At 44.0% G+C, this 26,077-nt stretch overlaps 1 protein-coding gene across 1 annotated transcript in view; it reads left to right on the top strand.

Moving 5' to 3' along the window:
* The first annotated feature begins 14,992 nt into the window (after positions 1 to 14,992).
* Positions 14,993 to 26,077, top strand: part of LOC128643108 (torsin-1A) — a 39,744-nt gene continuing 28,659 nt past the window's right edge. The window contains exon 1 of the mRNA XM_053696059.1: positions 14,993 to 15,234. Within this exon, the coding sequence (XP_053552034.1) occupies positions 15,048 to 15,234 (187 nt within the window). The 5' untranslated portion in view covers positions 14,993 to 15,047. The remainder of the gene's footprint in view (positions 15,235 to 26,077) is intronic.

Here is a 26,077-nt window from a genome sequence, read left to right as displayed (position 1 = left end):
AGTGGAAGCAGAAACAGAGACACATCTTTACCAGATAGGGATATATATCCCCTCCGTGAGCATCACATACCTCACATGTTTGAGGTCTAATATGGGTACATATTACACTATTGGTTGCCTTTGTTTTTCTTTTCTCCCTTTCTATGAGCGCTGTTCCTGCCACAACTACTGACATATATACGGTATATATATATATATATATATATATATATATATATATATACACACACTCACCGGCCACTTTATTAGGTGCACCTGTTCAATTGCTTGGTAACACAAATTGCTAATCAGCCAATCACATGGCAGCAACTCAATGCATTTAGGCATCTAGTCGGAGAAGACCACTTGCTGAAGTTCAAACCAAGCATTAGAATGGAGAAGAAAGGGGATTTAAGTGACTTTGAACGTGACATGGTTGTTGGTGCCAGATGGGCTGGTCTGAGTATTTCAAAAACTGCTGATCTACTGGGATTTTAACGCACAACCATCTCTACGGTTTACAAAGAATAGTCAGAAAAAAAGAAAATATCCAGAGAGCAGCAGTTGTGTGGATGAAAATGTGTGACAGACCCTTCGGTCAGGACTGAAAGTGTTAACTTTATTTTCTAACCACAAGTGGCTGGCTCCAGCTACAATCTAATTAATGCTTAGCATTCTATTGTTGATCACCTCCAGAGAGAAAAACGCCTAAGTGATAAGGAGAGTCAAGAGTGTCCTGTGGTTGAAGTGTTTAAGTAATCTAATCCTATTGTATCATGTCAAGGGCGCTTCTCCCTTTTATCTAATGTACAACATTCTTTCAACCCCCATCTGTGGGGGGGTCAAAAACCTGTATAAATCTGTATGCTGCCTTCAAATAAAGTTATTATCCTGTTTTAAACCTGAAATGTGGAGCTTGGTCTCATGTTTGCAGGGAAACTGATCAAGGTTGTGAAGTGCTGATTCTGTATGCAGGACATTGTTCATCTGGTATTAACCCTTGGTATACAGTTGGTACCGTAACATTGGTGGCAAGCGACGGGAGAATCCTTATCGCCCAAAGGAGCAACTACGGATCCAGACCGAATGGGAACACCGTATGAAAGGCTAAAAAGAGCTACCCTTAAAGACCTGCTAGAGCAACGGGGCCAACAAACCAGTAACCTCAGGAAGAGGGAGATTATTGCAAGACTGACCGAGATGGACGGAGTATCAGGACACGAAGGAACCAATGAGCCCAGCATGTCAGACAGAACCCCCGAAGAAGCAAGCTTTGACCGGGCGGTCAAAATAAGACTGGCACACTATGGCCCCAACCCATCTGCGGAAATTATCGACCGGGTCATAGCAGCTGTGGAGGCCAACCTACTTCGCCAAAGCGGCGCTGCAGCAGTCCAAGTCACCGCAACCCCAGTGGAAAAGAGAAAAGTGCATTTTACCGCTTTTAAAAACTTTCTGGAAACAGAAGGAGAGATTGATGGGTACCTTGCGGATTTTGAGAGACAATGTGCACTACACCAGGTACCCGCAGAGGACTGGGTCACGATATTATCCGGAAAATTATCCGGCCGGGCCAGTGAGGCTTTTCGGGCCATTCCAGATGAGGAAGTTGGGGATTATAATACTGTGAAAGAGGCTCTGCTCTCCAGGTATGCGGTTACACCGGAGGCATACCGGAGGCGGTTCAGAGACACTGTTAAATTGGCTGGCGATTCCTACGTTGAGTGGGCATGTAAGGTGCACCGCACAGCATCGCACTGGATGGCGGGGTGCCAAGCCGTGTCTGGGGAAGAGGTGCTGCAGCTATTCCTGTTGGAACATTGCTTTGACAAGTTATCAGCAGGAGTTAGGGAGTGGGTTCGGGACCGTAAACCCTCCACCCTGCATGAAGCTGCTCGCTTGGCAGATGAGTATACGGATGCCCGCAAACTGGACACTGCTACCACTAAGCCCCCTGCTAAAGTGGAGTACAGACCCCCGGCCACCCCAGCAGCTGCCATTTACCAACCCCCGGCGCACCGCTATGCCACACAGCCTCCAGTCACGAACTACCCTCAGACAGCCCGGTTCACCTCATGGGATTACTCCCAGCCTATCCGGTGCTTTGGATGTAAGCAAATCGGACACAAAAGGTCGGAGTGTCCCCTCAACACGGCCAACCAAGCACAGTCCTGGAGGAGACCCGCCGGCGGAATCCCACGTAACCCTCAGCCCGCTGCCCACTGCGTAGAGGATCAAGAGTGTTGGGGCATCCTACATGAAGCAGACCCCGTACAAGCTGTCCATCGGGATAACCGGCAACAGCACCGGCAACTGGTTAAAGTAAATGGGAAGGAGGTCAGTGGTCTACGGGATACTGGTGCTACCATGACCTTGCTCCAAAAGAACTTGGTGTCCGAGAACCAGCACACTGGAGACACTGTGGCTGTGAGGGTGGCAGGGGGCACTGTGTTCCGCCTACCTGTTGCCCGGGTACATTTGGATTGGGGAGTGGGCGCTAGACATGTGAATGTGGGGGTCATGAGGGATTTACCAGCTGATGTTCTCCTTGGAAATGACTTGGCCCCCCTTGTTTCGGCCTACGCTCCCATGGGTCCCGTTGATGTTAACCCGGTGACTACCCGTGCCCAGGCCCGTGCCACCGAGACCGACCCACCTGCTGCTGAGACCCAGGTAAGACTCTCTTCCCCGACTTATACCCTAGACCAGACCCCCTTGAGTTGGGATACCCCAGAGACGTACGGGAGGGAAACCCGGGAGGATCCGACCCTTCAGAAGTACAGGGCTAGGGCAGACACTGGAGAAGAGGGAGTAGATGGGGAACGTTATGAGTGGATGGGGGATAGGCTATATAGAATCCCCAAACCTGCCCAGAAAAGTACTGCCCTTCCGCCAAATCGGCAGCTGGTAGTGCCTGCGAAATACCGGCAAGAGATTCTGCGGATTGGGCACGATGTACCGTTAGCTGGACATCTAGGGTCCCGCCGCACCGCTCATAGGATCACCCAGAATTTCTTCTGGCCCAATTTTAACCGAGATGTGCGGGTATATTGTAGTACTTGTGACACCTGTCAACGGGTGGGTAAGCGGGGGGGACCACCCCAAAGCTAGGCTTATGTCTATGCCTGTCATTGGGGAACCCTTTTCCCGCATAGCCGTTGACATTGTGGGTCCCCTTGCCAGGGCTAGTCCATCAGGTAAGAAGTATATTCTCACTGTGGTGGACTATGCCACTCGTTACCCAGAGGCAGTAGCACTGTCGAATATAGAGGCAGAGACAGTCGCTGATGCCCTAGTTAAGGTTTTTACTAGGGTCGGGTTCCCTAAGGAGATTCTCTCTGATCAGGGGACCCAGTTTACCGCGGTGCTCACCCAGCAGCTGTGGAAGGTGTGCGGCATTAAACCGTTTGCTCAGTTCGCCTTATCACCCCCAGACTAACGGTCTCTGCGAGCGCTTTAATGGCACCCTCAAGCAGATGCTGAGGACCTTCACGGACACTTGCAGAGACTGGGAACGATTCCTGCCTCATCTGCTATTTGCGTACAGGGAGGTGCCCCAGGAGTCCACTGGGTTCTCTCCCTTTGAGTTACTCTATGGGAGAAGAGTCCGCGGCCCTCTGGACCTCATTAGAGGACACTGGGAGGGAGAGATAGAGCAGGAGGGAACCCCCATCGTGCCATATGTTCTGGAACTCCGGGACCGCATGGAGAAACTGTCTCTGATGGTAAGAGGGAATCTCCAGGTGGCCCAGGAAAGACAGAAGGGGTGGTACGATCAAGGTGCCCGGCAGCGGGTCTTCCAGGTTGGACAGAAGGTTTTGGTGCTCAAGCCTGTGAAGGCCAACAAGATGCAAGCATCTTGGCAGGGCCCGTATAAAGTGTTATCCCGGGTGTGTGATACTACCTATGTTATAGCCAGCTGTGCAGATGAGAGGATCCAGCGATCCTTTCATGTGAACATGCTGAAGGAGTATCAGGAGAGGCCAGAGGACGTAGCCGCAGTATGTGCCCCTGCTGCAGATGACCCAGAGAACTTACCCCTACCCGACTTATTAGAGAAGGACCCCCAGACTGACCTCACTAGTCTTGTGCAGCTAGGGGACCGGTTGAACCCTACCGAGAGGGTACAGGCAAGACAGCTCCTGTGGGAGAAGCAGGCGACGTTCTCCCAAGAGCCCGGCTACACTACCCTAGCTGTACATAAAGTAGAGACTCCTGGACAGAATCCCCTGCGACAGCCTCCCTACCGTATACCCGAAGCAGTCCGAGAAGGAATGCGGAAGGAGATACAGGAGATGGCCCGGCTGGGAGTGATCGAGCCCTCCGATAGTCCTTGGGCTTCCCCTGTAGTCCTGGTACCCAAGAAGGATGGAACCACCCGGTTCTGTGTGGACTACAGGCGGCTCAACGGGAGGACCACCACTGACGCCTACCCGATGCCCCGGGTAGACGAATTACTAGACCGTATTGCTAGGGGGCGCTATCTGACAACCATAGACCTGTGTAAAGGCTATTGGCAGATTCCCCTGGCCGAGGATGCTATCCCCAAGTCGGCATTCGTCACCCCATTCGGCCTGTACCAGTTTAAGGTCATGCCCTTTGGGATGAAGAATGCTCCGGCTACCTTCCAGCGTATGGTGGATAGACTCCTTGATGGCTTCCAGGAATTTGCTTGTGCATACCTGGACGACATTGCGGTTTACAGTGGGTCCTGGGAAGAACACCTTACCCATGTAGGGCTGGTACTGGACAAGATTCGGGCCGCTGGCCTGACCTTGAAACCGGACAAGTGCCATCTAGGTATGGCTGAAGTACAGTACTTGGGGCACCGAGTGGGGTGTGGGAGCCAGAGACCGGAGCCAGCCAAGGTAGAGGCTGTGGCTAACTGGCCCACACCTATCACTAAGACCCAAGTACTAGCCTTCCTGGGGACGGCCGGGTATTACCGACGTTTTGTCCCCGACTACAGTACTATCGCCAAGCCCCTGACTGACCTGACTAAAAAGAACCTCCCCAAACAGGTCCTGTGGTCTCCAGCTTGTGAAGCCGCGTTTCAGGCACTGAAGCAGGCCCTTGTGAATGCCCCTGTCTTGGCTGCCCCAGTTCCTAACAAACGTTTTCTCATTCATACAGATGCTTCCATGTATGGACTGGGGGCTGTACTGAGTCAAGTCGGGGAGGATGGAGGAGAGCATCCTGTCGCATACCTAAGCAGAAAGTTATTACCTCGGGAAGTAAGCTATGCGGCAGTGGAGAAAGAATGTTTAGCCCTGGTCTGGGCACTGAAAAAGTTGAACCCTTATCTATATGGACAGGAATTTTCCCTCATAACGGACCACAATCCCTTAGTCTGGCTCAACCGGGTCTCAGGAGACAATGGTAGATTGCTGAGGTGGAGTTTAGCCCTCCAGCCCTATAACTTCACCATCAGCTACCGGCCCGGTAAGCTAAACGGGAATGCCGATGGATTGTCCCGGCAAACTGATATGCCTACCACCACCCAGTCCGGTCATCCCCAAGTTGACCCGCCAAAGGGTCAAGCCGGGTCTGCCGGAGTGTTCCACAAGGGGGGAGCTATGTGACAGACCCTTCGGTCAGGACTGAAAGTGTTAACTTTATTTTCTAACCACAAGTGGCTGGCTCCAGCTACAATCTAATTAATGCTTAGCATTCTATTGTTGATCACCTCCAGAGAGAAAAACGCCTAAGTGATAAGGAGAGTCAAGAGTGTCCTGTGGTTGAAGTGTTTAAGTAATCTAATCCTATTGTATCATGTCAAGGGCGCTTCTCCCTTTTATCTAATGTACAACATTCTTTCAACCCCCATCTGTGGGGGGGTCAAAAACCTGTATAAATCTGTATGCTGCCTTCAAATAAAGTTATTATCCTGTTTTAAACCTGAAATGTGGAGCTTGGTCTCATGTTTGCAGGGAAACTGATCAAGGTTGTGAAGTGCTGATTCTGTATGCAGGACATTGTTCATCTGGTATTAACCCTTGGTATACAGTTGGTACCGTAACAAAATGCATTGTTGATGTCAGAGGTCAGAGGAGACTGGGCAGACTGGTTCGAGTCGAGATGATAGAAAGGCAACAGTCCCCAGATCTCAATGCAATAAAGCACCTTTGGGATGTGGTAGATCGGGAGATTCGCATCATGGATGTGCAGCCAACAAATCTTGCTATATTAGTATAGTAAGCTAAGCTATATTTACTAGTACAAATATTTATTATTATCCCGCTCAAAATGACCACGGAAACTATTCTGCCATTACACAATTACCCCGGCACTATTCTGCCCTTACACAATTACCCCAGGCACTATCCTGCCTTTACACTCTTACCCCAGGCACTATTCTGCCCTTACACAATTACCCCATGCACTATCCTGCCCTTACACAATTACCCCAGGCACTATCCTGCCCTTACACAATTACCCCATGCACAATCCTGCCCTTACACAATTACCCCAGGCACTATTCTGCCCTTACACAATTACCTCAGACACTATTCTACCCCTACACAATTACCTCAGGCACTATCCTGCCCTTACACAATTACCCCAGGCACTATCCTGCCCTTACACAATTACCCCAGGCATTATTCTGCCCTTACACAATTACCCCAGGCACTATCCTGCCCTTAAACACTTACCCCATGAACTATCCTGCCCTTACACACTTACCCCAGGAACTATCCTGCCCTTACACAATTACCCCAGGCACCATTTTGCCCTTACACACTTACCCCAGGCACTATCCTGCCCTTACACAATTACCCCATGCACAATCCTGCCCTAACACACTTACCCCAGGCACTATCCTGCCCTTACACACTTACCCCAGGAACTATCTTGCCCTTACACAATTACCCAGGTGTTATCCTGCCCTTGCACACTTACCCCAGGAACTATCTTGCCCTTACACAATTACCCAGGTGCTATCCTGCCCTTACACACTTACCCCAGGAACTATCTTGCCCTTACACAATTACCCCAGGCACTATCCTGGCCTTACACAATTACCATATTGAGAGTGTATTTATGTATATGTATGTAGTCTGTGTGTACATGTATATATGTGTCTGTATGTATGAGTGTGCATGTATGTATGTGTGTGTATGTGCATGTATGTATGTGTGTACATGTATGTATGTATTTATGTATGTGTGTATGTATGAGTATGTGTGTATATGTGTCTATATGTATGTATGTATGAGTATGTGTATATATGTGTCTATATGTATGAATGAGTATGTTTGTACATGTGTGTACCTGTATGTATGAGTATGTGTATATGTGTGTACATGTATGTATGAGTATGTGTGTGTACATGTATGTATGTGTGTGTATATTCATGTATGAATGTTTATGTGTGTGTATATATGTGTGTGTGTACATGTATGTATGTGTATATATGAGTATGTTTGTGTACATGTATGTATAAGTGTGTGTATATGTATGTGTGTGTATGTATGAGTATGTGTGTGTACATGTATGTATGTATATGTGTGTGTATATATGTGTGTACATGTATGTATATATATGTGTGTATGAGAGTGTGTATGTATGTGAGTGTGTGTGTATACATGCACGTATGTATGAGTGTGTGTGTGTGTGTATATACATGTGTGTTTGTATGTGTGTGTATGTATACATGTATTTATGTATGTGTGTGTATATATGAGTATGTGTGTAAATGTCAGTGTGTATGAATGTATGAGTGTGTGTGTGTACATGTATGAGTATGTGTATATATAGAGTACATGTATGTATATATGTATGTAAGAGAGTATGTGTGTATATGTGTGTATGGTATGAGTATGTGTGTGAACATGTATGTATGAGTGTGTATGCATGAGTATATGTGCAGATGTATGTATGTATGTGAGTGTGTATGTATGAGTATTGATGTGTACATGTATGTAATTGTGTGTATATATGAGTATGTGTGTGTACATGTAGTTATGTGTATGTATATGTATGTAAGTATGTGTGTGTACAAGTGTATGTATGTATATGTTTGTGTATGTGTACATCTATGTATGTATGTGTATGTATGAGTATGTGTGTGTGGACATGTATTTAATATGAGAGTGTGTATGCATGTATGAGTATGTGTACATGTATCAATGACCGGGGAGTCCATTTTGTATAAAATCAAATTCCTTTATTGAGCTGCATTAAAATACGCTCAACAGTGTCTCCAAACTTCACAAACACTGATCATCAAACATCCGGATGGTGACGGCAGCATCACAGGCCAACTGACGCGTTTCGGCCAATGGCCGTAGTCATAGCTGTATGATCTGCCTATCCGGACTTGAACTTAAAATTCTTAAAAGTCTCTGTGATAGGTTTACAATCCATAATGACGCTGTCGGCCCAGCCCACGCTATACAATCCTCTGTCATGATACATAGACAGTCCTGCTTGTACAATATTATTACAAAAAAAGCAGCACATTTTGTTTTACAGTAATAGGGCTGGGAACAATTATACATCAGTGAGTACATTAGTTATGACTTACATACATGCAGAAAATATTGTTAATATCATTAATAGAGACAGACTTGTGAATAGCTCTGTGTCCTTAGCAAAGTTAAACATGAAAAATAAATTATATATATAAATATCCTCTGTTTACTTATTACTGCATCACTAACAATATGCACTGAAGGGGGGGCCTCTCTATATATCCCTGTATATTTTCCGCCACTAGATAATTAACTCTTCTGTTCAAGTGCCTGTTCAAAATATATATCCTATACTATAAAAGGCCAAGTGTGTTTGTCCGAAGCTGTCATGCGCAGTAGAGACTGCACGCGGATAAACACACTGGCCTAAGTCCCTACCTGTTCTGCCGACTGCGCCGAGCAAAAGTGGGCGTGACCGAGCGTGAAGGGGCGGGGCCTAACGGGAAGGCCCGTGAAGGGGGCGGAGCCTAGCGTGAAGGCCCGTGAAGAGAGCTCAAACAGCTCAAGAGAGGGTGGAGGGATGTGGGGAGAGGGGGGGAGATGTGGAGAGAGGGGGGAGATGGGGGGAGATGTGGAGAGAGGGGGGAGATGTGGAGTGAGGGAGGGGGAGATGTGGAGAGAGGGGAGAGATGTGGAGAGAGGGGAGAGATGTGGAGAGAGGGGGGAGATGGGGAGAGATGTGGGGAGAGGGGGGAGATGTGGAGAGAGGGGGGGAGAGAGAGGGGGAGAAAGAGGGGGGAGTTAAAGGGGGAGAGAGAGAGGGGAAAGAGAGAGGGGGGAGAGAGAGAGAGAGAGACAGAGAGAGAGGGGGGAGAGAGAGAGAGAGAGAATGAGAGAGAGAGAGGGGGGGGGAGGGGGGAGAGAGATAGAGAGGAGAGACACAGAGAGAGGGGGGAGAGAGAGAGGGGGGGAGAGATAGAGGGGCAGAGAGAGAGAGGGGAGAGAGAGGGGGGAGAGATAGAGGGGCAAGAGAGAGAGAGGAGAGACAGAGGGGGGAGAGAGAGAGAGAGGGGGGGAGAAAGAGAGAAGAGAGAGAGAGGGGAGAGAGATAGAGGGGGGAGAGAGAGAGAGGGGGGAGAGAGAGAGAGAGAGGGGGGAGAGAGAGAGAGAGAGAGAGAGGGGGGGGGGGAGAGAGAGTGGGGGGGAAAGAAAGAGCGGGGGGGAGAGAGAAAGGGGGGAGAGAGAGAGTGGGGAGAAAGAGGGGGAGAGAGAGAGAGGGGGGAAAGAAAGAGAGGGGGAGAGAGAGGGGGGGGAAGAAAGAGGGGGAGAGAGGAGGGGGAGAGAGAGGGGGGAGAGAGAGAGAGGGGGAGAGAGAGAGAGAGGGGGGAGAGAGAGACAGAGAGAGGGGAGAGAGAAAGAGAGAGGCGAGAGAGAGAGAGGGGGGGAGAGAGAAAGAGAGAGGCGAGAGAGAGAGAGGGGGGGAGAGAGAGAGAGATAGAGGGGAGATAGAGAGAGGGGTGAGATAGAGAGAGGGGAGAGAGAGAGAGGGGAGAGAGAGAGGGAAAGGGGGGGGGGAGAGAGAAAGAGAGAGAGAGAGGGGGGAGAGAGAGAGGGGAGCGAGAGAGAGAGAGAGAGAGAGGGGGAGATGGAGAGAGAGAGGGGGGGGAGAGAGCGCAAAAGAGAGGGGGGAGAGAGAGAAAGCAAAAGAGAGTGGGAGGGAGAGAACGCCAGGGGTGGGACCACTGTACTGCAAAAAATGGCCCGTGTGAACGGGCTTTAGGACTAGTATATATATATATATATATAACTCTGTGTGTATTTCTTAAGTACCCATCGTGGTGGCTTCAGGTAGGATAAAATGAAATGCAGTACTAATTAATTAATGCAGTACTAATTAATGACCCTATATTGTTTAGTGCCAGAAAAAGAGCAAATTTACAGTGAAGTGTGACTGTGGTGTGTTAAATTTGACTTTGTAGATCGTGAATTCTTCTGAAAACACTAGTTATAACATATCTTGTTCATTATATGCCAAAATCGCTTGATCTGATCTCATCCAAACAGTCAATGCCAAAAGTTAACTAGGTCGAATTCGGAGTTTAGTCCCTGGGGCATCCTAGTGCCCAACTTGAAAATCCAGAAGACCTCTCTTTTCGCAAGGACATAATCCAAATCCCCACCTCTGGTCTTTTGTCTTACTTTTTCTATCCAAGTCCATCTCATTGTATCAGGGGAACTAGAATGTTTGTGCTTAAAGTGTTGGACTAGGGGTGTTGTAAGTTTTCCTGCCTTTATATTTGTTATGTGTTCACGTATTCTTTCTCTTACTTTTCGTGTGGTTAGGCCTGTGTACTGTACGTGACACTGAGTGCATGTCAACAAATAAACATTAAAGGATCTGCAATTCAAAACCTCTTTGTGTTCAAATGTTCTACCAGTCATTTCACTTTTAAATTCCTTCCCTGGTGTTAGGTGTTCACAGGCTTTGCAAGTTCGGTTGCTACACCGGTATACCCCTCTGTGAGTCAACCATGACCCTGTAGTGGTGTTCTTGACCAGGAGTTCTGTAGGGGATACTATATTTCCTATAGTCTTTGCTTTTCTATTTGAGAATCTGCAGCCCAGTCAGTGAACCGATCCCACTCACAATGGGTCTCCCGGTTACATTTGTCAGAGTTTTATGCACTTTGAGCAGGTGAATAAATATTGGCACTACTGGGTGATCCACCCACAGGTACTCAGCTGTTTTAGAATAAAAAAATTCCCAGCTCCTTTCCTTCATCTATTAGACGGCTAATTTCCACTTTAAATGATCTTGTTGGATCCCCCTTTACTGTCAAATACTGTGTCTGGTCCTCCAGCTGTATTTTCGCTTCTCCTATTAACCAACTCCCGTCCATAACCACTACGCATACCCCCTTATCAGCTGCCCTTATGGTTATCTCTTGATTAGATTTCAAATTATTGAGAGCCTGCCTTTCTTTCCATCTGAGATTATTCCTAAATCCCTCCCTAGCCTGATTAGACAGTTCTTTTAGGACTGTTTCAATCCTTTTTTGTTAGGTCATAAGGATATTGTCCCTATCTTGTATAGGGTAGAATTTGGAGGGTTTCCTAAAGGGCAGGTTGGACTTGTGTAAAATTCTTTGAATTATCTAGTGGAGGAAAATATACGGGGATATATAGAGAGCCCCCCCCCCCTTCAGTAGTACAGCGGATTGCACCCATTTGCGTAAGGGCATTTGAGGAAAAGAGTTGGGTATAGAAACCACGCATGCGCAGACAGTACCTCGGAGCTGTGGTGCGAAACAATCCGCTGTACTTTTTGACTACATAACACCTCTGAAGTAGCAGTATATACACCTACAATAACAGTGTTTCAGCTGCGCTGGGACGGTTCTGTTGACTTCTTCCGTGATTGGAAATCATACAAGACAGGATTCTGCAGCCGACTGAATGAGCTCTTATTGGAAAACAATAATATTAACAAGATAACTTTAGCAGGCACATGGAAACTGTGCGTAGATCTCCAGGACTTTGAGAACACAAAGCAATTTGCCAAATATTCTTCCGTCCAAATCCTGGGAGAGGCTGAGAAATACAAGTTATTGCTTGGAGCCTTCAAGGAGGGCACTGCAGTGTGTTCCCACGCCACCCGGTCGAGGACACCAACATCGTTGTGCCGGCTTGCTGCTGTTTCCTCCTGACCGCCACTGTGCCCGGGTTTGTCTCACTGGAGGGACCGGTCTGCTTCAGTCTGAGATACGTGCACTACATGTAGTGCCCTTCTAAATGTGAGTTGCCACTTGTCTTCATGCAAAGTGTCACCCATTGTTTACTCATACTCACCCTATGAGGCGCCTCTTGTCTTCTTTCTGTCGCTTTTGTATGTGTTTGTGGCCATGTATGTATGTGTGTGTATGTATATGTGTGTGTACATGTATGTATGTATGAGAGTGTGTATGTATGTGTACATGTATGTGTGTGTACATGTATGTACGTACGTACGAGAGTGTGCATGTGTGTGTACATGAATGTATGTATGTATGAGAGTGTGTATGTGTGTGTACATAGTATGTATGAGAGTGTGTATGAGTATGTATATGTGTACATGTATGTATGTGAGTGTATGTGTGTGTACATGTATGTATGTGAGTGTACATGTGTGTACATGTATGTATGTGAGTGTACATGTGTGTATGTATGTATGTGAGGGTGTATGTATGAGTATGTGTGTGTACATGTATATGTGTGTATGTATGAAAGTGTGTACATTTGTGTGTGCAGGTATGTGTGTGTATGTTTATATGTATGTGTATGTGTGTGTTTATATGTATGTATGTGTGTACGCATGCGTGTGTGTGTGTATGTATCTATGTGTATGTATGTATGTGTGTATGACTGTGTATGTATGTATGTGTGTGTATGTATGTATGTATATATGTGTGTCTGTGTATGCATGAGAAAGTGTGTGTATGTATGTATGTATGTGTGTATGCATGAGAAAGTGTGTGTACATTTATGTATGTATGTGTGTGTAATACTATGTATGTATGTGTGTGTATGTATGTTTGTATGTATGTGTGGTGTGTATATTTATATATATATGTGTGTGGGGGGGGTATATATATATGTGTGTGTATGTGTGGGGGTATATATATATGTGTGTGTGGGTGTATGTATGTGTATGGGGGTATATATATGTGTGACTGTGGGGGGTACATATATGTGTGTGTATGTATGCTTGTGTGGGGGGTATATATATATGTGTGTATGTGTGTGTGGGGGGGTATATGTGTGTGTGTATGTATGTGTGTGGGGTATATATATATGTGTGTGTATGTATGTATGTGTGGGGGGTATATATGTGTGTGTGTGTGTATGTATGTATGTGTGTGTGTGGGGGGGTATATATATGTGTGTGTATGTATGTATGTGTGTGAGGGGTATATATATATATATATATATATGTGTGTGCATGGGAATATATATGTGTGTGTGTGAGGGGGTATATATGTGTGTGTGTAGTGTATATGTATGTGTGTGTGAGGGGGTATATATATGTGTGTGTATGTATGTATATATATATGTGTGTGTGTGTGTATATATGTATGTATGTGTGGGTATATATGTATGTGTGTGTGAGGGGTATATATGTGTGTGTTGTGTATGTATGTGTATGTGAGGGGGTATATATATATGTGTGTGTGTAGTGTATGTATGTGTGAGGGGGTATATATATGTGTGTGTATCTATGTATATATAAATATATATGTGTGTGTATATATGTATGTGGGGGGTATATATGTGTGTGAGGGGGTATATATGTGTGTTAGGGCAGTGTTTTTCAACCAGTGTGCCGTGAGAGATCCTCAGGTGTGCCACGGCAGACTGACAACAGTGTGACATATTTTTTAAACTTTGCTTGTTTTTTACTCCCAGTGCAGGGGTAGTTTGTAGGAGGCATGGCATAACAGCACAATACATACAGTATGTGTGTGTTTGTCTGTATGTGTATATATATATGCTGTATTAGGCTACTACATACAGTATGTGTGTGTTTGTCTGTATGTGTATATATATATGCTGTATTAGGCTACAATGTGTGATTTTTTTTTAATTTTGGGATGGTGGTGTGCCACAGGATTTTTTAATGTAAAAAAGTGTGCCACGGCAAAAAAAAGGTTAAAAATCACTGTGTTAGGGGATATATATATATATATATATACATATATATATATACTGTATATGTGTGTGTGTATATATATGTATGTGGGGGGGGGGGTATATATGTGTATGTATGTGTGTGGGGGGTATATATATCTGTGTGTGTATATATACATGTGAGTGTGTATGTATGTATGTATGTGGGGGGGGGGTATATATGTGTATGTGTGGGGTATATATGTGTGTGTGTGTGTAGATATATGTGTGTGTATGTATGTGGGGGTATATATGTGTGTGGGTGTATGTGGATATATACTACACTGGTTTTCTTCAAAAGTATTTGTAAGTTATTGTTTTGCTTATGGGAGATATTTTATTGTACCCATTTGCGTAAGGGCGTTTGAGGAAAAGAGCTAGGTAATAGGTATGGGTGTGAGCACAATGTTATCTATACGGCACACAAAAATTAACACCCTGCTGAAAAAAAAGCTAAAGAGGAGAAGCACAGGAATACTGTGGTTTCAGTCTGGTCTTTGAATAGAAGAAGGACTCTTCATATCTGGTGATGGTTACAACCCAGAGATTTAAAGAAAGTCTTCCAGGGTGTGCACTCACGCTATTTTATTTGATAGGAAACCTTGCACAACCTTTTCGAAATTTGTTCCAGCAATCTCAGTATTACTAATACCACCGTGACTTACTATCCAGTGCGGAGCAGATACATCACAACGTACTGAATGCTGCAAGTGTCAGCCTGCTTGTATGCACTTTATCTCTTGAAAGTGCCCTCTCCAAATGGGAGTACAAACCATATTGTGGTATAGAAATCACCCATGCGCAGACGGTACCTCTGGAGCTGTGGCGCGCATTCTCAGTAGCTTTAGGTTCAGACAGTGTATACTGCGCGTGCTCGTCGCGGTGAGAGTGGATGTATTGCGCATGTGCGGTATGTTGTTTCGTGCTGTAGGGATTGTATAGGTCGTTAAGATGAAGTGGCTGACAGTGACTTTCCTTCTTATCTTTTCCCCCTATCGGGCGGTATTAATGGAGCCTATCACTATAACTATTGCCGTAGGCGCAGCAGCTGCTCTAACAAGTTACCTGTCCTATCCACGCTTCTACTGCGGCCGCTTTGTGGAGTGTTGTGAAGAAGACAGAGAGCTCAATGTGACAGGTGAGATAGGACAGAAGGGTGAGAGGTGCTGACTGAAAAGGAAGGGGGGGAGGGGCTGAGGGGAGGAAAGGAAGAGGGGTAGGGGCTGAGAGGGAGGAAAGGAAGAGGGGTAGGGGCTGAGGGGAGGAAAGGAAGGGGGGTAGGGGCTGAGAGGGAGGGGGGAAAAGTGGTATAGATAGGGGCTGAGGGGAGGAAAGGAAGGGGGGGTAGGGGGTGAGGGGAGGAAAGGAAGAGTGGTAGGGGCTGAGAGGGACGAAAGGAAGAGCGGTAGGGGCTGAGAGGGAGGAAAGGAAGGGGGTAGGGGCTGAGAGGGTGGGGGGAAAAGTGGTATAGCTAGGGGCTGAGGGGAGGAAACAAAGGGGGATAGGGGCTGAGGGGAGGAAACAAAGGGGGATAGGGGCTGAGGGGAGGAAACAAAGGGGGATAGGGGCTGAGGGGAGGAAACAAAGGGGGATAGGGGCTGAGGGGAGGAAACAAAAAGGGGGATAGGGGCTGAGTGGATGAAACAAAAAGGGGGATAGGGGCTGAGTGGATGAAACAAAAAGGGGGATAGGGGCTGAGGGGAGGAAACAAAAAGGGGGATAGGGGCTGAGGGGAGGAAACAAAAAGGGGGATAGGGGCTGAGTGGATGAAACAAAAAGGGGGATAGGGGCTGAGTGGATGAAACAAAAAGGGGGATAGGGGCTGAGGGGAGGAAACAAAAAGGGGGATAGGGGCTGAGGGGAGGAAAAGGAAGGGGGATAGGGGCTGAGGGGAGGAAAAGGAAGGGGGATAGGGGGCTGAGGGGAGGAAAAGGAAGGGGGATAGGGGCTGAGGGGAGGAAAAGGAAGGGGGATAGGGGCTGAGGGGAGGAAAAGGAAGGGGGATAGGGGCTGAGGGGAGGAAAAGGAAGGGGGATAGGGGCTGAGAGGAGGAAAAGGAAGGGGGATAGGGGCTGAGAGGAGGAAAAGGAAGGGGGATAGGGGCTGAGAGGGAGAGGGGAAAAGTGGTATAGCTAGGGGCTGAGGGGAGGGGTAAAAAGGGGGATAGGGGCTGAGGGGAGGAAAAGGAAGGGGGGGGGTAGGGGGCTGAGGGGAGGAAAAGGAAGGGGGGGGGTAGGTGGCTGAGGGGAGGAAAAGGAAGGGGGGGGGGTAGGTGGCTGAGGGGAGGAAAAGGAAGGGGGGGGTAGGTGGCTGAGGGGAGGAAAAGGAAGGGGGGGGGGTAGGTGGCTGAGGGGAGGAAAAGGAAGGGGGGGGGTAGGTGGCTGAGGGGAGGAAAAGGAAGGGGGGGGTAGGTGGCTGAGGGGAGGAAAAGGAAGGGGGGGGGGTAGGTGGCTGAGGGGAGGAAAAGGAAGGGGGGGGGTAGGTGGCTGAGGGGAGGAAAAGGAAGGGGGGGGGGTAGGTGGCTGAGGGGAGGAAAAGGAAGGGGGGGGGTAGGTGGCTGAGGGGAGGAAAAGGAAGGGGGGGGGGGTAGGTGGCTGAGGGGAGGAAAAGGAAGGGGGGGGGGGTAGGTGGCTGAGGGGAGGAAAAGGAAGGGGGGGGGTAGGTGGCTGAGGGGAGGAAAAGGAAGGGGGGGGTAGGTGGCTGAGGGGAGGAAAAGGAAGGGGGGGGTAGGTGGCTGAGGGGAGGAAAAGGAAGGGGGGGGGGGGTAGGTGGCTGAGGGGAGGAAAAGGGGGGGGGGTAGGTGGCTGAGGGGAGGAAAATGAAGGGGGGGGGTAGGTGGCTGAGGGGAGGAAAAGGAAGGGGATAGCGGGACTGAAGGGGGGTTATGGGCTGTGGGGAGGAAACATAACTCCCATGGAGTTATTTATGAGTCAGCACTGGCTAAAATGCAAGTCTGTAAAAAGAACTGAATCAAGAGGGCAGTCAGCAGAGGCTTAGCTACAAGGTAATCACAGAGGTTAAAAGTGTATTAATATAACTGTGTGCAAAATTGGGTAATAAAGGGATTATCTATCTTTTTATACAATAAATAATGATAATCGCAAGTGATTATCATTATAACCAAGGGATGGGAAATGGGAGGGGGGAATTATATCTATGTTTAACAAGTGTCTGTAGCCTCACAAGTAGGCAGGCCTAATGGACCAATTTTCTGGTATGGCTAATTAACCCGGGATACTTAAAGGGACACTCAAGTCAAAATTAAATTTAATGATTTAGCTAGAGCACACAATTTTAAACAACTTTCCAATTCACTTCCATGATCTAAATGTATATAATCTTTTTTTATATGTAAACATTTTGAAGCCCCAGCTCCTTCTGAGCATGTGCAAGATTTACAGCATATACGTAAATGCATTTTGTGATTGGCTGATAACTGTCACATGACTAAGTGATTTTTGCATTGTCTTTTCATTATGCCATTCTACTTTGTTTAGTGGTCCTTTTAAACCCTCCTTTTACAGAACCAAGAGATAAGGAAAAATCCCCTAGCAAGTGACCTAATTAAAGCTATATTTATATTGTAACAAATTAATTTTATTTAAAGGGACACTATACCCAAATTTTTCTTTAATGATTCAGCTAGAGCAGCCATTTTATGCAACTTTCTAATTTGCTCAATATCAATTTTTCTTTGTTCTCTTGGTATCTTTATTTGAAAAAGCAAGAATGTAAAGCTTAACATCCAGCCCATTTTAGGCTCAGCACCTGAGCAACGACTGCTGATTGGTGGCTAAATGTAGCCATCAATCAGCAAGTGCTATCCAGGGTTCTGAACCAAAAATGGGCTGTCTCCTAACCATTCATTCCTATATTTTTTTTAAATAAAGTTACATAGAGAACAAAAATAAATTGAAATAATAGGAGTAAATTAGAAATTTGCTTAAAATTGTTCCAATTAAAGTTTTTTTTACTTCATCAGCCCTTCCTTCTGATGCCTCTTGCCGTGCGGCTGTTTCTTTTTGTTTTTACTTTTGCCTGCTCGGTCGCTCTGGCCGTTTTACAGCCTGCACCCCCTTAGCTGAGTTCTAGTGGATCAGTCCAACCTCCGCTCCACCGTCACGACATAGCCTCATTCTGGATCTGCAGCGGCAAGGACAGTGTGTTTGAAGTCAATTGGAAAATTGTTTAAAATTGTATGTTCTATCCAAATCATGAAAGAAAATGTTGGGGTTTTCTATCCCTTTAACCCTTTAGCTGCTAAGCCATTTCCCACCTGTGTGCTAAGCTGGTTTTGAGCTTTTTGTTGCAATTCACATTCATACAATTTTAGAAGTTGTTTTTGTGTGAATAACCTATACAAACTATATAGGTAGCCCTCAGTTTACGCCGGGGTTAGGTTCCAGAAGGAATGGTTGTAAATCGAAACCGTTGTAAATTGAAACCCAGTTTATAATGTAAGTCAATGGGAAATGAGGGAGAGAGGTTCCAGGCCCCTCTCAAAATTGTCATAAGTAACACCTAATACATTGTTTTTAAAGCTTTGAAATGAAGACTTTAAATGCTAGACAGCATTATAAACCTAATAAACTAATCACACAACACAGAATATATAATTAAACTAAGTTAAATGAACAAAAACATTTGCTAAACAGCATTATAAACCTAATAAAATAATCACACAACACAGACTTCACTTGCATTTTTCTGCAAACAGTTCTTTCTATGCATTCCAATCTGGACTGAGTTATAGACAGGAAGATCTTGTTTCTTTTAAATCTGCTCGATAGCTCAGGTCTGGTTAAACTGATTAATTTCAGCTTGCTTGGCTTTGCTGCAACACAAGCAGACAGCTCCACCTACTGGCTATTTTAATAAATGCACTGCTTCTCAATGCTTTTCAATAGCAGTCACATGACTGGGAAAAAAAGGTTGTTTTTCTGAAACGGTGTAAATTGAACCGTTGTAAAACGAGGGCCACCTGTATATTGTTTTTTCTGCGGATTCTAAATATTGTATTATTATTATATGTGTATTTATCATGTTTGAAAAATAAAGCAAAACATTAGAAAAAAGTATGTATTTTTACTCCCGACTCAATAATTAACTATGCAATTTTTATTTTTGTAAACTCTATCATCAAAACCTGTGTGGATAAATATTTGTAGTAGATAACCTGTATAAAATAAGTAAAAATTGTGAACAGTTTACTGTGCTTTTCTACTGTTTTATTGCCGGGATGTCAATTTAGTACATAATCAAAAACTGCGTTTTTAAATGTAATGTTCTGTTACTGGCATTTAAACCGTTCTAGCCACCAGGGAAGTTAAGATATGGCAACTAAACTATACATTTTTTGAAACTACACTCCCAGGTCTATCAGATGAGGGTTTATTTGTATTTATATCTCAAAACTGGAGTATGTAACAAATAAGCAAATATTGCACTTGTTTAAAAAAACAAAACGTTTTCTGAGCAAGGTTTGCAGTTTAGTTATATATTGCACACTCCAATTTTGTGCTATATATCCAATTTTATGCTATATATATATATATATATATATATATATACATGTAGCCCCTTATTTGATACACCAAGGGGCGTACTTTCCAAAAATGTGCACTTTATTTACTGTATCTTAACTTTCCAGGTGGCTACAGCTGTTTAATTGCAGACATCACCCATACAAATTATTTTAGACTTTTTTTAGGCTGTCATGTCTGCAATTAAACAACTCTAGCCACATGGGAAGTTAAAAAGGGTACATAAAGTACACATTTGTATAAAGTACTCCCCTTCGGGCATCAAATGAGGGGCTACATGTATTTCTAGCACAAAAGTGGAGTGCGTAAAAATTAACGGAATGTGGTGCTTTGGTTAGAATTTTTTTTTCTTCTAAGTGACATGTTCAGCTATTTCTTACGCACTCAAATTTTGAGCTATATATACATGTAGCCCCTTATTTGATGCGCAAAGGGGTGTACTTTCCAAAACTGTGCACCAGGGACAAAGCTGCTGTCAGTCTTCTCTAGCAGATCTAGCGTCATCCGAGAAGGAGACAAAGTCGGAGTTCATAAAGAACTCAGCTGCTTCCTCGTCACTCATCAGACGCTCAGCCATAATTCTCTTTACAAAGTGAATAGATATTTTGAAAGAAATTATGCTGCTAGAAAATATAGTAATTTTATTGCAAAAAAAATAATCTTCTTTGCAGTAAAAATACAGGGGTTTTGAAAGACGGTGAGAGCTGCGCAAAGAGGGTGTTTTGAGCACCTTCCAATGACTCTAAAAGACTGATTTATAAAAAGCATCTCTCTAACATTAATTTGTTATCACATGATCCAGGTGTTCATGTGATTACAAATATTATATCGGTATCCGTATAGTAAGGGAATGTAATTTTTCTTAGCTAGGTGATCACTCCAGTAACGCTGGTTACCACGGTGATCATTTAGCTAATATACTTAAATTTATTTATTTTTTTAATTGATTTATTTTAGGAAAGTCTATTTTGGGGGTCTCTAGGCAATTTTGATCTTTGTGCCTTTTAGAGACCCCCTTATCATTTTCTTAATTGGTTTTTAAAATGTATTTATTTTAAATTTGTTTTTACTACACTTTAAAGACTTACACCATTGGAACGGTGAGGCAATTACCTTTCCAACGGGGGGTCTGTAGCTGCTTAGATGCCCAAGATACGGGCATCTAAGCAGCATGCCCCCATCTCTCCATAACTGTCAATTGAAGGTTGTAAATAAAGTTGTGTGATGACATCATCGCTTCAATGCGTGATGTCGTCACGCTCCGTGTGTAGCCCCGAGCCTGCTCTTCAATATGAGGGCAAGATCGGACTGGTGGAGGGAGATGGGGGCCCTCAGGCCCCCTCAAGGTTAGTGAGTCCTAGCAACGGCATGGAGTCGTTGTTGGCATCGGAGGGTGAAACTTAGCGATGGCTTTAATAACCTATTTCTATAATAGGCACACACTATTTTCCTTTTGTAAGTTGTTAATGCTATAACCCATCTCCCCATGGTAGACACATTACGGAATCATTATATTAAATAAGGTCTCCGGGGAGTACATATAAATAGTATTTATCCTTTCTTCCCCAAGCTCTCTTTATGTAATACGCTCACTACCTCTGCATACTGCACTTTATCAGCTTGCACAGGAGTGTGGAGGGTTATGAGATGCTAATGTCTCCCTTACACAGTATATAATTACTATAATGTATAGATTACACTATATTATTGTATATCAATGCCCCTTTATTTGTGTGTACTTCTCACAGTCAATAATCTGCACTGTAATGATAAAGCACCAAGTTAGATCACTGGTTTACTTTTACATTTTACTTTTATTATCAAATTTGCTTTGTTCTCTTGGTATTCTTTGTTGAAAGCTTCTAGGAAGGCTCATATGCTAATCGCTAAACCCTTGAAGGGTGTCTCTTATCTCAGTGAATTTTGACAATTTTTCACAGCTAGCCAATGCTACTTCATCTGTGCCATATTAGATAACATTGTTCTCACTTGCGTGGAGTTATTTAGGAGTCAGCACTAATTGGCTTAAATGCATGGCTGTTAAAAGAACTTAAATAAGGGGCCAGTCTGCAGAGGTTTAGATACAAGGTAATCACAGAGGTAAAAAGTATATTCATATAACCGTGTTGGTTATGCAAAATTGGGGAATGGGTGATATAGGGATTATCTATCTTTTTATACAATAACAATTCTGGAGTAGACTGTCCCTTTATGGAAATACAGAAGGGCAGGCTACCCCAATCTGCACATGCGCAAACAGAGCTTGTTCTATATCTGAATATTAGTTTGTGATTGGTTAGTAGAGGTTCTTTTGTTGTGGGGGACAGGGAAATCAGTGAAAAGAATAAACGTAAAACAATGTACTCATTTGACAAAATAAAGCTGCAGTTTTCATAACAATTATTCTTCTATATGAAGGTTCATAATCCTGTAGTTTATAATCTGTTTTTATCTCTTTAAAGGGACATGAAGCCCAAATTTGTTCTTTTATGATTTAGAAAGAGCAGCAATTTTAAACAACGTTCTTTATTTTTATTATCTAATTTGCTTCATTTTCTTTATATCCTTTGTTGATAAGTATATCTAAATAGGCTCAGTAGCTGCTGATTGGTGGCTGCACATAGATGCCTTGTGTGATTCGCTCACCTATGTGCATAGCTATTTCTTCAACCTTGGATATCTTACGAATGAAGCAAATTATATAACAGAAGTAAATTGCAATGTTGTTTAAAATTGTATTCTGTATCTGAATAATGAAAGAAAAATGTGGGGTTTTATAACCCTTTTTTAAGCTACTGAGTACAACTGTATCATGTGGTTATTACTCATCATGGTATTGTTCATCCTTTGCCTGCAGCTGTATTCAATATAGTTCTCTTGTTTTCACCCCTTACAATTATTAGTTAGTGACGCTCTGCATCTTCACACTGAACGCCACCATCTTGGTGCTTATATTTATTATGTAACCGTTAACTGTGCAAAAAATAAATACAAAAATGTGATGCATGTATTATGTGAGCTAAAGTGCAAGGTACATCTGTCATAAAGCCGGTAACATCACAGATCTGTGACAGTAAACTGCTCCTATAACAGGATACAACAATACGTGAGCTACAAGATGGCGGCACCAGTATAAAATGCAGAGCTTTACCAGCTGGATTCTGTAATGAGATAAAGAGCACTGCTCCTATCACATGATACAACAATACATGAGCTACAAGATGGTGGCACCAGTATAAAATGCAGAGCTTTACCAGCTGGATTCTGTAATGAGATAAAGTGCACTGCTCCTATCACATGATACAACAATACGTGAGCTACAAGATGGCGGCACCAGTATAAAATGCAGAGCTTTACCAGCTGGATTCAGTAATGAGATAAAGTGCACTGCTCCTATCACAGGATACAACAATACATGAGCTACAAGATGGTGGCACCAGTATAAAATGCAGAACTTTACCAGCTGAATTCTGTAATAAGATAAAGTGCACTGCTCCTATCACAGGATACAACAATACGTGAGCTACAAGATGGTGGCACCAGTATAACACGCAAAGCTTTACCAGCTGGATTCTGTAATGAGATAAAGTGCACTGCTCCTATCACAGGATACAACAATACATGAGCTACAAGATGGCGGCACCAGTATAAAATGCAGAGCTTTACCAGTTGGATTCTGTAATGAGATAAAGTACACTGCTCCTATCACAGGATACAACAATACACAGCTACAAGATGCTGGCACCAGTATAAAATGCAGAGCTTTACCAGTTGGATTCTGTAATGAGATAAAGTACACTGCTCCTATCACAGGATACAACAATACATGAGCTACAAGATGGCGGCACCAGTATAAAATGCAGAGCTTTACCAGTTGGATTCTGTAATGAGATAAAGTACACTGCTCCTATCACAGGATACAACAATACACAGCTACAAGATGCTGGCACCAGTATAAAATGCAGAGCTTTACCAGCTGGATTCTGTAATGATATAAAGTACACTGCTCCTATCACAGGATACAACAATACGTGATCTACAAGATGGCAGCACCAGTATAACACGCAAAGCTTTACCAGCTGGATTCTGTAATGAGATAAAGTGCACTGCTCCCATCACAGGATACAGCAATAACAGCTACAAGATGGCAGCACCAGTATAAAATTCAGAACTTTACCAGCTGGATTCTCTAATGAGATAAAGTGCACTGCTCATATCACAGGATACAACAATACACAGCTACAAGATGGCGGCACCAGTATAAAATGCACAGCTTTACCAGATGGATTCTGTAATGAGATAAAGTGCACTGCTCCTATCACAGGATACAACAATACGTGAGCTACAAGATGGCGGCACCAGTATAAAATGCAGAGCTTTACCAGCTGGATTCTGTAATGAGATAAAGTGCACTGCACCTATCACATGATACAATACATTAGCTACAAGATGGTGGCACCAGTATAAAATACAGAGCTTTACCGGGGGCGGATCTTTCCAGAGCTCCGGCTGACTTGATACACTCCTGCCACCATCCGCAAAAGCGTCATGCAAGACATCTCTGCAAAGCTGGACATTTTGCTCGTATATGGACGGCTCAAAATTACTCAAAGAGCTAACAAACCCTGGAAATCTTAACCCATGCATGTTGGTCCCAACACGCTCGACAAGATGATCTACATTTGTGCCTCTGGACTGCATTCTTTAAACAAACAAAACCTTGGGGTGGCAGTCCCAATAACACCTCACTTTAACTTCTTATGTTTTTACGCTATTCAATGAGAAATTTAGAAGTTCCACTTAACACCATAACTGTTTTTCATTCTTATGTATAGATGTAGTTACTTTTTATATATTTATTATTATTATTTAAGGATCGATTGTACAAATACGTCTAGCTACACATCCTCCACACACAGCACGCAAGATAATGACAACTTAGCCCTCGCTCTGTGGCTTATAGCCGGAGCCGTTGAGTGAATGGAAAAACCCTCTGGGTGTGCGCTGGACATAATTCACACTAAAATACATGTAATATCAGATCCCATTACATTGAATGTGTTTATATACTCGGATTTAGAATCACTAGAAAGGTGTAAGCCCTTGACTGACGAATATCTCATCGCCTCTGTATATAATATAGTGAGGTTTAACTGGATAGCATATTAGCATCTTATCTTTTACATAGCACTGTTTTATAATATTTTTCACGTTCCCAGCTGTGTACTTGTATACCCCTAATTGTAGTTACCTATAGACTCAGGTCATGGAACAACCTATCTCACACTAAGGGGTGAAAATAGCAAGGAAATCATTTTTACCAAGTATATTTCAGAGCTTTACCAGCTGGATTCTGTAATCCAGATAAAATAAGAGAATGAGAAGACATCCCTAAATTGAACTAACCACAGGACCCATATTTAATGACATTTAATAGTATTCCCCAACGAACTAATGGAGCACAGTAATAAATCCTTATCCACTCTCAGACATAATTCCAATTTTCTAAATACTGTAGAAATGTGGATTATTTAGTTAGCCAGATTCCTATTCCCAATACAGTGTTAATTTACCCACCATATTTATGCAATTTATACCCATAGGTATTTGAATGAATGCAATTTCGAGTTCCTTTGTGTCTTTAACTCACGCACACACACACACCTAACAATTTTTATCTAATATAGTAAAATAAAAGTTACATTTTAAGTTTCATGGTCACCACTCGGACCATTTCAGCCTCTCAAGTATAAGGTCCTCTAGTCAAGGGGTCACAGAAGTGCTAAAAAAGTGCATTCTTCATAGTTAAAAGTTCCCTTCTTTGTGGAATTTTTTGACTTAAAACTTTAAAATAAGAGAATGGCTTTAGAGAGCTGGAGGTATAGGGGAAAACACTACCGTGGCGAGTAGTAACCATACAACTGTAGTTGTACTCAACAGTTGAATGTCCCTTTTTAAATTTGGGTTTTATTTCCATTTAATGAAAGCTGTTTTAGCTACAAGGCAGGGGTTGGGTGCCAACTCCACATTAATGCCCATGGTTTTGGAATGAGATGGCCAACAGGAAATGAAAGGGACAGTATACACTCATTTTCATATAACTGCATGTAATAGACACTACTATAAAGAATAAGATGCACAGATACTGATCTAAAAATCCAGTATAAAATGGTTTAAAAACTTACTTAGAAGCTTTCAGTTTAGCTGTGCTGAAAAGGTAGCTGGAAAGCCCACTGCAAGTGGGAAATAAGACACTCCCCCCCCCCCTCCTTTTGCATGTGAAAAGACCCTTTACACAAACAGGAGCAAGCTGGAGTAGGTAGCTGACGGTATTCTCCTAAAACTTTGGGGCTTGGTTAGGAGTCTGAAAATCAGAGCAATGTTATTTAAAAATAAGCAAAACTATACTTTTTTTTAAAAAAAAACAAACTTTATGGG

Source organism: Bombina bombina, chromosome 12 (genome assembly GCF_027579735.1).
Source record: "Bombina bombina isolate aBomBom1 chromosome 12, aBomBom1.pri, whole genome shotgun sequence".
NCBI lineage: Eukaryota > Metazoa > Chordata > Amphibia > Anura > Bombinatoridae > Bombina > Bombina bombina.
This window is presented reverse-complemented; position numbering and strand designations above follow the sequence as displayed.